Source organism: Erinaceus europaeus, chromosome 10, assembly GCF_950295315.1.
Source record: "Erinaceus europaeus chromosome 10, mEriEur2.1, whole genome shotgun sequence".
Lineage (NCBI taxonomy): Eukaryota > Metazoa > Chordata > Mammalia > Eulipotyphla > Erinaceidae > Erinaceus > Erinaceus europaeus.
The window spans coordinates 17,744,738-17,762,608 of NC_080171.1; the positions used below are offsets into that span (position 1 = coordinate 17,744,738).

Below are 17,871 nucleotides of genomic sequence, written 5' to 3' on the forward strand. Positions count from 1 at the left end.
GTGCGCTTAACCCAGTGTATTACCACCTGGCCCCCAGCCCTTGATGGTGTTTATGCTTATTGCTGCCATCTGTATGCTTTTCTATGGTCCGGATGCCGAGGAGAAAAAAAAAATCTGTTATCTCTTGAAGCCACTTAATTCAAAGATGGATGGTAACCTAACACAACAATTAATTATCTGAGTTTGTCTAAGGAGCTAACATTCAATTATTGGGAGGGATTACTGAGGTAGATGCTTTGTCGCCAAGAAACACGTTCTTCGAGAGATCCAAAGGTAAAGCGAAGGTTACACTCCACTGGAGAAAAGACTGAGGATCCTAAAAGTTTGAGTCACTTTTCTATAGTGTGTGCCAAATCCACTCATCTCCTGGCTTATTCGTATGATGTTGCTTAACGGAACAACTGTAACTCCTCTAGCTCAAAATCATAGAGAAATCATAGAAGAAGTAAGCAAGAACTCTTCAGCACTGGAGGCTGAAGTCCTCACTAGTGTTTCCTATGTGCGAAGAGACATTGGACTAGAGGACGTCTAGTTCTTGTCCACATCTCACAAACCACAAGTTGCGGGAGGTGAACGTTTGGCGGAAATTGAAACTAGTTAGTTTTACCCATTTGCTTCCATTGGCCCTGCACTGGCTGTTTCCTTCCAGTCAGGAGAGTCAGGGCAAGCGCTTGGGAATACTGCCTCAGGCTGAAAAATATCTGTCAGGACTTGTTCTCACTCCCTCACGGGGCTGCACCATCTCCCGCCTAACAATGTTCAGACCTACAGCTTTCAAAAAAGGACCAGATTATGATGCCTGCCCCACCATCCTTTCTGTGGGCTTTGATGCCATCCCAGAAAGATGGTGTAGTCGGAGCAGCACAGCCTGATGCTCTGTGAGCCTTTGTATGTATTCTTGTGGGAACCATGCACCTCGGTATGTCCGAGTGTCAAGTCGATGGATCTGGGTATGTGTCCAGGTCTGAGGATATGAACTGTATCATATGTAAATATGTGGAGATGTAGTTATTAGAGGAGCATTAATGGGTGGCTGGGGAAATAGCTTGACTGGTAGAGTGGTTCCTAGTTCAATCCTTGGCACTTCTGGTACCAGGATGGTGCTATTAGCCCCTCTCTCCCTTTTCTGTCTCATGTATATCTATTATTTTAAATTTTATTTTATTTTATTATTGCCACCAAGATTATCGCTAGAGGTTAGTGCCTGCAAAATGAATCCACAGCTCCAGGTGGTGATTTTTCCTTTTTTTAATTTAATTTTTTATTTGTATTTGATAGGACAGATAGAAATTGAGAACAGAGGAGAAGACAGACAGACACACACACAGAGAGATAGAGATAGAGATAGAGAGAGAGAGAGAGAGAGACCTGCAGTGCCTGCTTCACCACTCGTGAAGCTCCCCCCTTGCAGGCAGGAAGCAGGAGTTCAAACCTAGGTCCTCACGCATGGTAATGCACGCACTTAACCAGGTACACCATCACCCGCCCAGCCCCCAGTAACTCCTTCATGTGTAATAAAGAAAATAAATAGAGGGACATGAATGAAATTGAAAAAGTGTGTGAACCAGTAACACAGTGCCCCCAGATCAGTTTTGTTCTTGGGGGAAGGAGAGGGGCAAGCCCATGGCGGGAGGCTACTGCTCCCCACCCCCACATGCCTTTGATCATGCCGACGTCATTGGCCCCATCCCCGATGGCCAGTGTCACCACCTTCTTGTACCTCTTCACCAGCTCTACGACCTGGGCTTTCTGAAGGGGTGTCATCCTGCAGAAGATCACCCCCTTGCACAGGCAGGCAGTCTGTATCAGTTCCACCTCCAGGTTTCCTTCCAGAGCATAGGCCTGCAGCACCAGGGCAGAGCCGCTCTTTAGGTTTCCCCAAAAGGTTCTCAGGATCAGCCTCCCCAGGCTGCTTCCCTGCCCTCCATATACTCCTTACCACATGGGCTCTGGGCATAGCTACTCCCTGGGTCTTCCACACCCCACTCCCACCCCCCAAAGTAGGCCAAGTAAATTCTAGACATCCTCCCACCTCCCTTAGCCTCCAGTGGGAAACTAGTCAGAGACTCTCACTGAATCAGATCAGCTGACAAGGCCAGAAGTCCAAGTGACTTTTTGAGGACTTGGTTCTGCTCAATTTCTCCCATCCCTAAGTGACAGATAACATTACTAATGAAGAAAACTGGGTAAGGAAAGAATGTGCCCTGATATTCTTTCCTCCCTTTGCTGCTTATTCCTGACTAAACAAGGTTGGGAAAGGACTCTGTCAGGCAAGGGCACAGGGCCACCCAAAGGGCAGAATAGGGTGGTTTGTGCAATAGGAAAGGGGTCTTGATGTTTTCGTAAAATGGGTTGGACCTAGGGAAGGGTTCCTTGGAATAAGAGAAGAGAGTTACAGATCTGTGCTGCCCACCAGGCTATAACCATTGATGACCATTCCAAAGTTGCCATTAGGCACTTCCTCCAGGATTCTGAAAAATGGTTTGGGCTTTGAGGTGAGTAGGTATGACTCCAGGGTAGGGTCAAGTTTCATCTTGTGTCTCGCTGACCTAAAAGCCAAGAACAATGTTTAGAGTCTAAGCACCAGTGTTTAGGAAGATAAGAAAAAGAAAGAAAGAAAAGGGGGGGGGGGAGCAGGAAAGGTAGGCTCTCTGCAAAGCAATAGCTAGAACCTCAGACTCCACAACTTCCTGAGGCCTGCCACTACCTGAGGTGCCTGTCTATCCTCTAGCTTTATTTTAGTCTTCCCCACTCCTTCATTTCTCTGTGCTTTCTGGCAGGGTGGAGTCCATGCTGGGTGGAGAGATGGGCAGAAAGTCTTGACTCAGGGATGGGTTGTGTCAGCCCTCTCCTCTATACCTGAGTTCTTGTCTGATAGTCTCAAAGTCCTGGCCTTCCATGATGAATACCTCGTCCATGTTATCTTCAAATAAGTTACAGGCATAGGCAATGTTCACCGCAGTCTCTGCAGGGAAGGAAGAACGACAGTCATATCAGGGCCAGCATAGAGTCTTCCTAGTGTGCAGAGGCACTGGGTTGTGGGGCTCATTTCCCCCCATTTGCCACTAACAAGGTCAAAATGTCCCTCCTAGGAGTCTGTGGAAACCATAGTCAAACACCAAGGAGACATCTACTTGGTACAGACTTATGAAGTACTTCTTAATAACTAGGATCATTCTGGCCCATCTTTCTGTACAGAGCCTTTTTTTGTTTCTTTTCTTTTTCTTTTTTTTTTTTTTTTTTGCCTCCAGGGCTATCACTTGGGCTTGGTGCCTGCACTATGGATCCACTGCTCCTGGAGGCTCTCCCTTCCCCTTTTGTTGCCCCTGTTGTTTATCGTTGTTTCTGTTATTATTATTGTTGTTATTGATGTTGTTGGATAGGACAGAGAGAATCAAGAGAGGATGGGTAGACAGAGAGGGGGAGAGAAAGAGAGACACCTGCAGACCTGCTCCACCACCTGTGAAGCGACTCCCCACCCCATGCAGGGGGGACGCAGGGGGCTAGAAACAGGATCCTTACACCAGTCCTTGCGCTTTGCTCCATGTGCACTTAACCTGCTGTGCTACTGCCTGGTCCCCCTTCTTCTATTTCTGGTTTTTTTTTTCTTCCTTCTTTAAAATTTCTTTATTGGGGAATAAATATTTTACATTTGATAGTAACATTTCCCAGTTTTCCATATATCAATACAACCCCCACTAGGTCCTCTGTCATCCTTTTTGGACCTGTATTCTCCTCACCCACCCACCCACACACACACACACACACACCCCAGAGTCTTTTACTTTGGTGCAGTACACCAACTCCAGTTCAGGTTCTACTTGTGTTTTCTCTTCTGATCTTGTTTTTCAACTTCTGCTTGAGAGTGAGATCATCTCATATTCATCCTTCTGTTTCTGACTTATTTCACTTAACATGAATTTTTCAAGGTCCATCCAAGATCGGCTGTAAATGGTGAAGTCACTGTTTTTAATAGCTGAGTAATATTCTACTATGTATATATACCACAACTTGCTCAGCAACTCATCTGTTGTTGGACACCTGGGTTGCTTCCACGTTTTGACTATTACAAATTGTGCTGGTAAGAACATATGTGTACACAGGTCTTTCTGGATGGATGTGTTGAGTCCTTTAGCATATATCCCCAAGAGAGGAATTGCAGGATCACAGGGTAGGTCCATTTCTAGCCTTATGAGAGTTCTCCAGACTATTCTCCACAGAGGTTGGACCAATTGACATTCCCACCAGCAGTGTAGGAGGGTTCCTTTGACCCCACAACCTCTCCAGCATTTGCTGCTGTTACCTTTTCTGATGTATGACATTCTCACAGGAGTGAAGTGATATCTCATTGTTGTCTTTATTTGCATTTCTCTGACAATCAAAGACATGGAGCATTTTTTTCATGTGTTTCTCAGCCCTTTGGATCTCTTCTGTCGTGAATATTCTGTCCATGTCCTCTCCCCATTTTTGGATTATTTGTTTTCTTGTTGTTGAGTTTGGCAAGCTCTTTATACATTTTGGTTATTAGCCTCTTGTCTGATATATGGCATGTAAAGATCTTCTCCCATTATGTGAGGGGTCTCTTGGTTTGGGTCGTGGTTTCTTCTGTTGTGCAGAAGCTTTTTAATTTGATGTAATCCCGTAGGTTTATACTTGCCTTAGTCTTCTTTGTAATTGGATTAATTTCATTGAAGATGTCTTTAAAATTTATGCAGAAAAGAATTCTGCCAATATTTTCCCCGTAAGTATCTGATAGTTTCTGGTCTAACATCCAAGTCCTTGATCCACTTGGAATTTACTTTTGTATTTGGTGAAATACAGTGGTTCAGTTTCATTCTTCTGCATGTTTCAACCCACTGTTTCCAACACCATTTGTTGAGAAGAGACTCTGCTTTCCCCATTTAATAGTCTGGGCACCTTTGTCAAAGATTAGATGTCCATAGGTGTGGGGGCTCACTTCTGGGCTCTCAATTCTATTCCACTGGTCAGTGTGTCAATTCATGTTCCAGTACCAAGCAATTTTGATTACAAAGGCCTTATAATACAATTTGAGATCTGGGAGTGTGATGCCTCCAGTTCTGTTCTTTCTTTTCAAAATTGTTTTGGCAATTCTAGGTCTTTTCTGGTTCCAGAGAAACATTTGTAGCATTTATTCAATTCTCCTAAAAATGTGGTTGGGATCTTCATGGGGATAGCATTAAATTTGTAGATGGCTCTGAGGAGTATATTCATTTTGATGATGTTAATTCTGCCAACCCATGACCATGGAATAACTTTCCACTTCTTTGTGTCTTTTTCAATTTCCAAGAGTAGTGACTCATAGTTTTCAGTATACAAGTCTTTCACTTCTTTGGTTAGGTCTATTCCTAGATATTTTATTGTTTTTGTTGCTATAATAAAAGGAATTGATTGCTGGATTTCAACTTCTTCTAACTTAGTGTTTCATAAAGGAATGCCACTGACTTTTGAATGTTAATTTTGTAGCCTGACACTTTACTGTATTGCCTGATGATTTCCAAATGTTTTTTGCTGGATTACTTAGGTTTTTCTATGTATACTATCATGTCATCTGCAAATTGGGAGAGTTTGACTTGTTCTCTTGCATTCTGTATCCCTTTAATTCCTTGATCTTGCCTGATTGCTTTGGCAAGAACTTCCAGCACTATGTTGAATAGTAATGGTGATAGTGGGCAGCCCTGTCTAGTACCTGATCTGAAGGGAAATGCTTCCAGTTTTTCACCATTGAGGCTGTAGGTTTGCTAAACAAAGACTCCACTATCTTGAGGAATTTTCCATCTATTCCCATTTTTTGTAGTGTTTTGATCATAAAAGGATGTTGTATTTTGTCAAAGGCTTTCTCTGCATCTATTGACATGACCATGTGGTTTTTGGTCTTGCTTTTGTTGATGTGGTGGATCACATTGATTGATTTTCATATATTAAACCAACCTTGTATCCCTGGGATAAAGCCCACTTGCTCATGATGCACAATCTTTTTAACATACTGCTGTATCCAGTTGGCTAGAATTTTGTTCAGTATTTTAGCATCTATGTTCATCAGAGATATTGGTCTGTAGTTTTCTTTTTGGGTTATGTCCCTGTCTGCTTTTGGTGTCAAAGTGATGTTGGCTTCATAGAAGCTGGAAGGGCGTATTCCTGTGTCTTTAATCTTCTGGAAGACTTTTAAAAGTAGAGGTATTAGTTCTTCTTTGAAGGTTTTGTAGAATTCATTTGTAAAACCATCTGGTCCAGGACTTCTATTCTTGGGAAGGTTTTGATAACTGTTTCAATTTCATTAGCTGTGATAGGCCAGTTCATATTATCTAGTTCCTCTTTATTTAATTTTGGAAGTACATAGGTATCTAGGAAATCATCCATTTCTTGCAGGTTCTCTAGTTTGGTGGCATATAGTTGTTCACAGAAGCCTCACATGATATGTTGAATTTCTGCGGTGTCTGTTGTGATATCTCCTCTTTCATTTACTATCCAAATTATTTGGGTCTTCTCCCTTTTTTGTTTTATGAGTCTGTCTAAAGGTTTGTTGATTTTGTTCACTCTTTCGAAGAACCAACATTTACTTTCCTTGATCTTTTGTATGGTTTTCTTATTTCCAGTGTTATTTATTTCTGCCCTAACTTTAGTGATTTCTGTCCTTCAGGTTGCTTTAGGGTTACTTTGTTCTTCTCCTTCTTTAAGATTTGAAATCAGGCTGTTTATTTGTGCTTTTTCTTGTTTCCTAATGTGTGCTTGTATGGCTATGAACTTCCCTCTCAGTACTGCCTTAGCTGTGTCCCAAATATTTTGATAGCTTGTGTCTTCATTTTCATTGAACTCTTGAAACATTTTGATTTCTTCCTTTATTTCCTCTTTGACCCAGCAGTTGTTAAGTATTGTACTGTTGAGCTTCCACATTTTGGGACTATTACTAATCTTTTGTTGATTGTTAAGTGTTAGTTTAATTCCACTGTGGTCTGAGAAGATGCTTATGATCATTTCAATGCTCTTGAATTTGCTGATGCTGCCTTTGTGGCCTAACCTATGGTCTATCCTTGAGAAGGACCCATGTGGAGTTGAATAAAATGTGTATTCCAGTTTCTTGGGATGAATGGCTCTGAAAATATCCAATAGTTCCAGTTTATCTATCTCCTCATTTAGCTCCCTCATTTCTTTATTGATTTTTCTCCCTGTATGATCTGTCAAGTTGAGAGTGGGCTGTTGAAGTCCCCTACCATGATTGTGTTGCTGTTAATATACTGCTGTAGCTCTTTCAGTAGATGTTTGATGTATTTAGATGGCTTCTCACTGGGTGCATAGATGTTAATAATTGTTAAGTCTTCTTGATTGACTGGTCCTCTGAGCATCAAGTAATGTCCATCCTTAACTTTTAAAATTTTATTTATTTTAATGTCTGTCATGTCAGATATAAGCTGTTCCTTCCCCTTTTTGTGAGCCATTGGCTTGTATGATAGTTTTCCACCCTTTCACTTTGAGTCTGTGTTTGTCTTGTTGAGTTAGGTGGGTTTCCTGTAGATAGCATATTGTTAGGTTGTGTTTTCTTGTCCATCTTCCTATTCTGTGCCTTTTTATAGGTGAATTCAGGCCATTGACATTTATTGATATCAAAGATTGAAGAAATTTTAACGCCATTCTTGTAGATTTTTAGAGTGTTCTGATAGATGGTATATTTATGGTGGTCTGACTGTTTATAGGAGACCTTTCAAAACTTCTTTCAGGGCAGGCTTGGTAATAGTTGATTCTTTCAACTGTGCTTGTCTGAGAAGGTCTTTATGCCTCCTTCTAGCTTGAATGACAGTCTAGCAGGTACAGTAGTCTTGGTTGAAAGCCATTCTCATTGAGCACTTGATAGATATCTTTCCATTCCCTTCTGGCCTATAGTGTTTGTATGGAGAAGTATGCTCCTAATCTTATAGGTTTTCCTTTGTAGGTGACTCTTTGCTTTTCTCTTGAAGCCTTCAGGATCCTCTCCGTATCCTTATTCTTTTCCATTCTCAATATGATGTGTCTTGGCATCTTTAGGTCTGGGTTAATTCTGTTTGGGACCCTCTGGGCTTCTTGAACCTTTATGTATTTTATGTTGTCTAGACTAGAGAAGTTCTCAGCTATTATGTCTTGCAGAATGCTTTCTTCCCCTCCCTTTTTTCTCCCCTGGTAAGCCAATACTGTGATATTATTTCTTTTGAAGTCATCCCATAGGTCTCTGTTATTGTTTTCAGTATCTCTTAATCTCTTTTTGAGATCTCTTACTTCTTTTTCAGTTGTCTCTAATTTGTCCTCAATCTTATTAATTCTGTCTTCAGCCTCATTGATTCTATTCTCTCTCCCCTCTACTATTTTCTGGAGTTCATCTATTTTGTTAACCTGTTCTGATACTGTTTTAGCTTGTTCAGCTAGTTGTGTTCTTAGCTCAGCTATTTCAGCTTTCAGCTCTCTAATAACCTTGAGATAATTAGTGTTTTCTTCCAGAGTCTCATTTGTTGTTTCTGCATTTCTGATTACAATTCTTTCTAACTCTTTACTCACTCCTGTGATTATTTCCTTAACTAGTGTTTGGATGTTGACCCCATTACTTTGTGCTTCAACCTTTGGGGAGCTTTTAGCTGGACTCTTGCCCTGGTTCACTTCTCCAATATTTCTTCTTGTTGGTTTAACCATCTTATATAGTATGTTATGAGGTCCCTCTCTCAGGACTTTTCAAATTACTGATCACTCTTGCCTGGACTGACTTGTGTCTAAGTGAGGTAATTAGAGGGTTCACTGTTGTGGAAATTGACAGTTGTTTCAATATTATTTTAATCCCTGAGTTGGAGTCAGTGGCTTAAAAGCCTCTTTTGTTCTTTTTCTTCCCTGTAGGCTAGGGGAGCCTGAGGGCTTTTCGACTCTAAGTAGGTTTTTTAGCTTAATCCCTCACTCCTGTCCAGGAGATAAAGCAGGATGGAGCAGAGATAATCCAGTGGTTATGCAAAGAGATTCTCACAGCCACGTCACTAGGCCACCAAGGTATAGATCTTCTCCTGAGTTTCTTGGTTAGTTCTCTGTCCCCTGGTGTTAGCACAGGGCTTCCCCCCTGCTGCTCTGGCTTCTGAGGGCAGTAGCAATGGAAACTCACAATTGCATTTGGTGATTCTTAGGGGAGTCCTCTCCTCCTTTCAGCCATCTTTTTGTTGGTAAAACAGACTGGAGGTGTTGTCTCAACTGGTTTACTGCCAGACTATTACCAGCCACTTAATCTTTTGTCAATTGCAGGCCATACAAAATTAATAGCCTACAAATTAGCACTTAATGTTACAATGAAAAAAGCTCCAGTACAGACTATTGTATTTTATTTTACTGTTGAATGTACACCATTAGTTCCCCCAATAAAGAAATTAAAAAGAATGAGGAGGAGGAGGAGAAAGAAAGAAAGAAAGAAAGAAAGAAAGAAAGAAAGAAAGAAAGAAAGGAGCTCCAGTTGCCTGGCAGACCCAGACCAAATGATACAGCTGTGGACCAGATATTCCCTGCCTCTGGTTTAGGGGACAGGGAAAAAAGAGAAAGAGAGAGAGAGAGAATGAACATTTCAAATGTGTAAAGAACTTAAACAGAGGTCTGAGAGTAAGAATTGTTTATCTGGGGCACACTGAAGATAGTGGTCACATTAAGATAGAAATAAGGATGGACAGGTAGGAGCATACCATCATGGTCTTTAAGACAGATTGCTACATGAGATCACTATAGGTATATGAACACAGAAGAACACATGATAACAGTGTATTTTAGGAAGGTTAAACTGATGTGTGTAAGCTTTGCTGAAATGAACAAGAAGAAAAAGACAAGAGAAATCAGTTCAGAGGTTCCCCCCTCACCACCACCACCACTCAGAAGTCCACACAGGAGGGAACAAAAGCTGAACCAGGCTGTTAGTACAGCAAGAGGATTTTCAGGAGTGGTGGGACCTCATAAAAGAATGACTCAATGGCACCACAAAACAGGGGTGGGGAACCTTTTTTCTGTCAAGGAGGACATCATTCACAGGTCATACTAAGTTGTCAACAATACATATTTACTATTGCTCTGAAAAGAATGAGGTTCAGTGAATTTCAAGTCCTGCCTGTGGTTGCCTTGGCAGGGGCAGACCTAATGATTTTCCTCACCCAAGCCACGGAAAGTATGTGCGGTTGAAGACAGCTCTCGAGTTTTTAGCTGATGAGTTTCTGAATGACAGAGGTCATGCTTGATTGAAGCAACCTCTGGGTCCTGAATACCAATACAGCACATGGTATAAAGTATACACTTAGCAAATGGTACACAAGACTGAGAGTGACAGTGTCCTATGAGAACTTGACTTGCATTATAAGGTGTTTGTCAAATAAATGGTGAGGGGAAAGGAGCAAGGAAAAATGACTAAAGCAGACAAGGATGAGAACCAGTTAGGCAGGGAGCTTCACGTTACCTTGTTTATCTCCTGTTAAAACCCATATCTTAATCTTGGCTTTTTCCAGGGTGGCAATTGTCTCAGGCACTCCATCCTGCAGCTTGTCTTCTATGGCTGTGGCCCCTAAGAGCTTTGAATGAAAATGTCAGTGAAAGAGGAAAAGGGAGAGTCACAGCATTCAGTACAACCTGATGACTCAACGGGCACCTCAGCATCCTCTTTCTAATCTGGCTCTGGTCTGGCATCAGGACCTCTTTTTTTTTTTTTTTTGCCTCCAGGGTTATCGCTGGGGCTCGGTGCCTGCACTATGAATCCTCTGCTCTTGGAGGCCATTTTTCCTGTTTTTGTTGCCCTTGTTATTGCTGTTATTACTGTTGTTGTTGTTGGATAGGACAGAGAGAAATAGAGAGAGGAGGGGAAGACAGAGGGAGAGAAAGACACCTGCAGACCTGCTTCACTGCTTATGAGGTGACCCCCTTGCAGGTGGGGAGTCGGAGGGCTGGAACCCAGATCCTTATGCCGGTCCTTGCGCTTTGCACCATGTGCACTTAACCCACTGTGCTACCACCCGGCCCCCAGGACCTCAATTCTATAAAATACAGCATGTTCTGCTTCTTAACTAACATCTTCACAATCACACACTAAAACCAGATATAGAAACACATACTATTAGAGACCAGAAGAGGTAAAGACTTGCCCAAGGCATATATGAAGCTGTGTCCCACACTAAGTCAACTTCTTTAAATCTATTTATTTATTGAATAGAGACAGAGAAATTGAGAGGGAAGGGGGAGATAGAGAGAGAGACACCTGCAGCACTGCTTCACCACTCGTGAAACTTTCCTCATGCAGGTGGGAAACAGGGGCTTGAACCTGCGTCCTTGTGTATTATAGCATGTGTGCTTGACCAAGTATGCCACCACCAGGCCCCACTAAATCAACTTCTAAACCTTGTTTTATAGTATACTCCAAAAGCGGTGGGTACCAGATAAAAGGTCCCTATGCCCCACTCCAGTTTTTCTTTTTTGTTCTATAAGAGGTTGGAAGGATAACTTCTTTCTTTTCCTTTTGGTAATTGTAGTGCCTCTCTAAGGTTTTCAAAGGCTTTTTCCCATACTAGATTAAAAGAATTTTTGGTCCATCACTATGCCTTCTCCTTAAGATACTCTAACAGTGCCAACCATAGGGCAGGGCACTAGGAAGAAGTCTGAAGAACTGATAGATGGTCACAAAACTGACTGGTTACAGGCTAAACCTTTAGAAAAACAGTTGAGAAATACTCGTTACAGAACTCTCTAATACTTGTTACAGAACTCTCTATAGAATGAGATTTGTGACATCTGTCATCTCTAAATTTTCCTAGCTGGTCATTGCCAGGATTACCGATGGGGCTTGGTGCCTGCATGAGAAATACACTGCTCCTGGTGGCCATTTTTTCATTCCCTTCCCTTCCCTCCCCCCATCTTTCCTTTCCTTTTTAATATAGGTATACAGAGAAACAGAAAGGAAATTGGGGTAGATGGAAAGAGGGACACCTGCAGTCTTTGCTTCACTGCTCATGAAATGTCACCCCTGCAGGTGGGGCCCAGGGGCTTGAACCTGGGTCCTTGCACATGGCGATGTGTGCACTCTACTGTGTGTGCCTTGCCTGACCCACTTAATATAAATCTTTATACTGTTTTTTTTATTATTTTTTAAAACTATTTTTCCAACTTATTCTCCTGCCAATAACTATTGAAGTTAACTCTTCAAGTTTTTTTTAAAATTTTATTTTATTATTTTATTTTTTTTGGTAATGAGAAAGATAGGGAGAAAGAACCAGATATCATTTTGGTACATGTGCGGCCAGGGATTGAACTCATGACCTCATGCTTGAGAGTCTAATGCTTCATCCATTGTGCCACCTCTACTCTTTATACTGCTTTTTTATTTTATTTTTATTTTAAAAATGTTTTATTTGTCTATTCATGAGAAAGATAGGAGGAGAGAGAAAGAACCAGACATCATTCTGGTACATGTGCTGCCGGGGATTGAACTCAGGACCTCCTGCTTGAGGTCTGCACCACTTCCTGGAAGCACTTTATACTGTTTTTTGAGAACCCTCAACTACTTCTCCATCTCATTTCTTTACCTCCTCCCCACTCACATTGTATGAACAAGTTTTGACTGCTCTTGTTTCAGTGTCTATATTTATACCTTTTGTCTGTTTGGAAAGCCGAATCATTTGAGATCTGTCTAGCTTGCCGTCCTCTCCAGGTTTCTGCTTAGATGTGTCTTTCAGAGAGGACTAGCCACCTAATTTAAAATAGCAACTATATTCTGCGTACACACACACACACACACACACACACACACTTTGGCATTCCTTAACTTCCTGGTTTTATTTTCTCACAAAACAATATCACGCTCCAACATACTGTATATGTTAGTCTCTTGTCTGGCATATTCACTGTTACATACTCAGGACTTAGACTAGTACCTGGCAGCACAGACAACTACTAGACAACTATGTGAATAAGTGAGTGCCTTTGCCTTGACCAAATAGTTTTCGATCATTTAATCTGTGCAGTATGCAGAACCTGACTTCTCCTCGATTGTTTAATGTCTGTGAAGAGCTCTGGGATGGAAAAAGGAAAAACTTGCAGAAAGAGGAAATTTACAACCAGTGAATTTAAAAACTATTTGCAGGTCTCAAAGATCTGGGATATATTATGTCAGCTTGGATTCTAGTACATAATATCCAGAGGGAGCGTGAACTATTTATCCTCTGGAAGTCATTCTCAGAGCCCTTGTTCAGACTGCTCACTGCCACCTCCCAGCCTGTCCCCCGTCTGTTCCTGGTATCCTCACACTAACCGTCAAGTCTTTTTCAATCTCTTCATAAATAATTGCTATTTTCCTTTCCCGATTCTCCGAAGACAGGCAGGCTTCACTGTGTTTCTCCCTCCAGGCCTGGAAGAATGCACTGTCCAGTTCTCGGTAGGCCACCATGAGGGTGCGAAGGCCTTCAGTGGCAAAATCCTGTAAGATATGTGTGTGTGCCCAGTGTACCTGGGCTGTTAGGGATGATGTGATAAGGTGGCAGAATGACCCGTGGCCCCACTCTGCCTTCAAAATGGGTTTAGTGGTTACTGTCATGGGGTTAGTATCGAACTCATTGGAAAACAACTGCAGAGCTTTCTCAGTATAACATCCTGACATCCTGAGAATGGGCGAGCCTATCAGGGTGTAAGTCAGGGAGCACTTCTGCGCGACGGAAGCTGTAGCTTAAAGCTGTCATTAGGGAATTTGCTATGAGACTCTAGGGGGAGAAAGATCAAACCATCTTGAGTTCTTTCTTGTGAAACTGGGAGAATAATTCACCCCCTTACAGAGAAGATAATGATGCTTGTAATATGAGAATGAATGGAGTGATAAAGTAAAACAAAGGAGCTGCTAGTAAAAAAATATGTCACCCCACATGCAGGGGTAAAGCTCACTAGGGTGAAGCAGGGTTGCAGGTGTCTCTTTGTTTCTCTCCCTCTCAATTTCCCCCACCCTCTAGATTTCTTTCCATCTCTATCCAATAATATATAAATCAAAAGTTATTTTTTAAATTTTTTTATTTATCATCTTTATTTATTGGATAGAAACAGCCAGAAATCAAGAGGGAGGGGAGTGATAGAGAGGGAGAGAGACAGAGAGACACTTGCAGCCCTGCTTCACCACTTGTAAAACTTTCCCTCTGCAGGTGGGGACCGGGGGCTTGAACCCGGGTCCTTGCACACTGTAATACGTGTGCTCAACTAGGTGCACTACCACCCGGCCCCATAAATAAAAAGATTTTTTAAAAGAAATGTTTAATTAAAAAACAGCCAAAGGTTCTATGCTACACCTGAGGAAGATAGGTCGATATTGGGGCAGCCTGGAATGTTCCTACTCATGCCCACAGAATGTGAGCTCAGATCTAGAGGGATGCAGAGGTCACATAGGCTCCTAAGCTAATTATGGGCCCCAGATCACATCAAATCGATAGAGTTTACAGTCAACAATATTTGTACACCTTTCCCATATTAGGGAGCTACTCTCTTCCCTGATCCAGCTTTCTGGTCCTTTTTCCAACCATGACATATCTCCCTAGACAATAACTTGGATCCACCGGCATATCAGATTTCAGGCTCAAGGAAAAAAAAGAAAAAGAAAAAGAAAAATACCACTATAATAAAGAAATAAATTAAAAAAAAAAAAAAGAAAAATACCACTATAGCCATAGGGCCTTTGGAATATAACTAAAATATGCCTATTAGCTATCTACAAAATGGTGGATGCCCCCAACTCTTCATCTGCACTATTCCAGCCTTTAGGTCCATGATTGGTCAACAATTTGTTTGGCTTTGTATGTTAACTCTCTTTTCAACCATTGAAAAGAGGTTCCAGATGCTAGCATGATGCCGATCAGATTTCCCTGGACAGACAATCCCACCAATGTGTCCAGGATCCCCGATTCCCTAGAGCCCTTCCCCACTAGGGAAAGACAGAGACGGGCTGGGAGTATGGACTGAACTGTCAACACCCACCTTCAGCGGGGAAGCAATTACAGAAACCAGACTTCCACCTTCTACATCCCACAATGACCTTGGGTCCATACTCCCAGAGGATTAAAGAATAGGACAGCTATCAGGGGAGTGGATGGGACACAGAGTTCTGGTGGTGGGAACTGTGTGAAGTTGTACCCCTCTTATTCCAAACCATCAATGTTTCCTTTTTATAAATAAAAAAATAATAAAAGAAGATAGCCACAGGTGTAACTACTTTTATGTGCATACATTTATTTCACTCCCCCCTGTCTCCCTTCACCAAATATTCAATCAGCATCTCAAATAGCTTCCCTATTTGTGTATTTGTTGATGGTGGTTAATACTCTGGTCAGTAGTGTCAATGAGGTAACTGGTGATTACTCTCTGGGTAAGTTTTTATCTTTTTGCTCCTTAGCCATGGACACACCCTAGTCATAGTGATCTGTAGAAGTATCTTCTTGGTCATACAAAGGGCTGTGTGATAATGTGGATGGGTTAAGGCAGAACTGAAACCCAATTAATTTTGTGAACTGAGCAAACATTGTGTAATGAGAATCGCACGTGAGTGACAATCCTACATGCCCACTGTTACAGTGAGCTTCAAGACCATTCACTCGGGCACTCTAAGAGCAAAGAGAAAAGATCATCTTGGTATTTTGCTCTTAAGTTTCCTGTGTGACCCTTAAGACTTTTGATATCAGTTCTCAAGTGAAATAAACATTAGATGAAACATATAGGGGCACTGTCACAAATATCTGTACTGTCAGTAGGTGAAGCTATGAAAAAGAAACCTGAGAGGTTTCGGAAACTTCCTGAAGAAAGACGAGATACGACACTAGCTGATTTTGCCTCCGATACTGATAGGAGCTCTGGCTTCTGGTGGTGCAGGGGATTGAACCTGGGATTTTGAACCTGGGATTTTTCTGGCATGAGAATCTCTTTGCATAACCATTACACTATCTACCCCTGCCCATAAATAATGTTGTTTTTTTTTTAAAAAAAAGAAAAGGAACCAATCTTTTCAAAAATGTTAATATTGGGGCTGGGCCGTGAAGTATCCAATAGAAAGTACTTGTTACCAAGCAACGGACCTAGGTTCAAGCCCAGGTCCTCACCTGAGGGAAGAAGCTTCATGTCTTGGGGGGGTGCTACAGGTCTCTCTTTCTCTCCCATGCTCTCCCCTTCTCGCTGTCTCTATTATAAAGGAGGGAAAAGCGATGGCTGTCAGGAGCAGTGGGGCTACTGTGTAGGCACCAAGCCCCAGAGATAACACTGGTGATAAACAAAAATTGCTAGTATTTTCAGTTCATTAGTGGCTTTGCACCAGTAAGAAAGCGAACCTCTCCACATGCAGGGAAGCAGGGCTGCAGGTGTCTCTCTCTCTTTCTCCCTCCCTCCCTCTTTAAATTTTTAAATCACATTCATTTATTGGATAGAGACAGCCAGAAATCAAAAGGGTAGGGGGAGGGTGACAGGGAGAGAGAGAGAGAGAGAGAGAGAGAGAGGGAGAGAGACCTGCAGCACTGCTTCACCACTCGTGGAGCTTTTCTCCCTGCAGGAGGGGGCTGGAGGCTCAAACCCAGGTCCTTGCACAGTGCAAAATGTGCGCTCAACCAGGTGTGCCACCACCTAGCCCCTCTTTCTCCCTCTCTATGTCTCCCTCCCCTCTTGACTTATGTGTCTATCCAATAAATAAATAAATAATAAAACTCTTTAAAAATAAATAATTTAAAAAAGAAAAGAAACCTGAAGAAAAAACACCAGATAGTTTTGATTGAGACTTGCTTGGCTTTGTATGATTTTTTTGCTGCTCCAATTTTAAGAAGACTGGAGACATGAATGAGTTTTGGGACCTTGACTCTTACTGGTTTCTTGTTAGCAGTTTAAAGATTATAATGTAGTTAGGTTTCACGGTGTGTGTCTGTCATAGTTGACAGCTGGAACTAGGTCAAACGAGTTGCAAGTTTTGTAACTGTTTTTGGAAGCTGGTCTGTGGAAATGCTCTCTGTTACCTTAATTCACATGTCCTGGAAGGTTAGACATTTTCAAATTAATCCATAAAAAATATTGTGGTCTCTGGAGCCAGCATCAGGCATAAGGACCATTCTGTGTGGGACACTTCACTCACTTTTAACACACTTGAGACCTACTATACTATATTTATTTATTAATGTATTTTGCCATAAGGGTTATCACTGGGGTGTGGACCACGTCTGCACATGGAATCCATCACTCCTAGTGGCTGTTTTTCCTTTCTTTCTATTTTATTTGGTAGGACAGAGAGAAATTGAGAAGGGCAGGGAAGATAAATAGAGAGAGAACGACATCTGCAGGCCTGTTTCACTGCTCTGGAAGCTTCCCTCCTGCAGCTGGGGCGTGGGGCTTGAAACCAAGTTATTGTACATGGTGATGTGTTTGCTCGACTGGCTGCACCACCTCCTGGTCCCATTCACCACGGTTGATATACTGTAAAATTAACCATTTTAGAATTTTGGTCCATACTCCCAGAGGGGGGGAAATGTTAGGGGACAATACCTAGAGGGTTCTGAAGTCCAATTCTATCAGAACCCTGAGAGAGAGAAGAGGAAAAAAGGAAAGACATTTGGAAGTGAAAGGTGTAGATGTGACTTAAAAAGGAAGAGAAGACAGGATCATAGAAAAAAAAAAGGCCAAAATATATATAGATAAATAGACAGATAGTTATAGAAATAATAGCCCATATCTGTGAGCTTGGGAGAACCACTGCAGTTTCCAATGGAGGGAATGGTGAGACCGAATTCTGATTGTGGGAACAGTGTGGAATTGTACCCCTCTTACTTTGTAATTTTGTAAATAACTAATAATAATAACAGTAATCCTTTTACTTTTTATTTTTATAAGTTT

The 17,871-nt window shown here is 41.8% G+C and overlaps 1 protein-coding gene across 6 annotated transcripts in view; it reads right to left on the reverse strand.

Moving 5' to 3' along the window:
- LOC103113365 (phospholipid-transporting ATPase FetA-like) overlaps positions 1–17,871 on the reverse strand; it is a 120,527-nt gene that overhangs the window by 11,171 nt on the left and 91,485 nt on the right. For all 6 annotated transcript variants that reach the window (XM_060199227.1, XM_060199228.1, XM_016188040.2 and 3 more), the window contains 5 exons: positions 13,289–13,453; positions 10,451–10,562; positions 2,860–2,965; positions 2,414–2,549; positions 1,659–1,842 (listed from right to left, as the gene is read on the reverse strand). In XM_060199227.1, the coding sequence (XP_060055210.1) occupies positions 1,659–1,842; positions 2,414–2,549; positions 2,860–2,965; positions 10,451–10,562; positions 13,289–13,453 (703 nt within the window). The remainder of the gene's footprint in view (positions 1–1,658; positions 1,843–2,413; positions 2,550–2,859; positions 2,966–10,450; positions 10,563–13,288; positions 13,454–17,871) is intronic.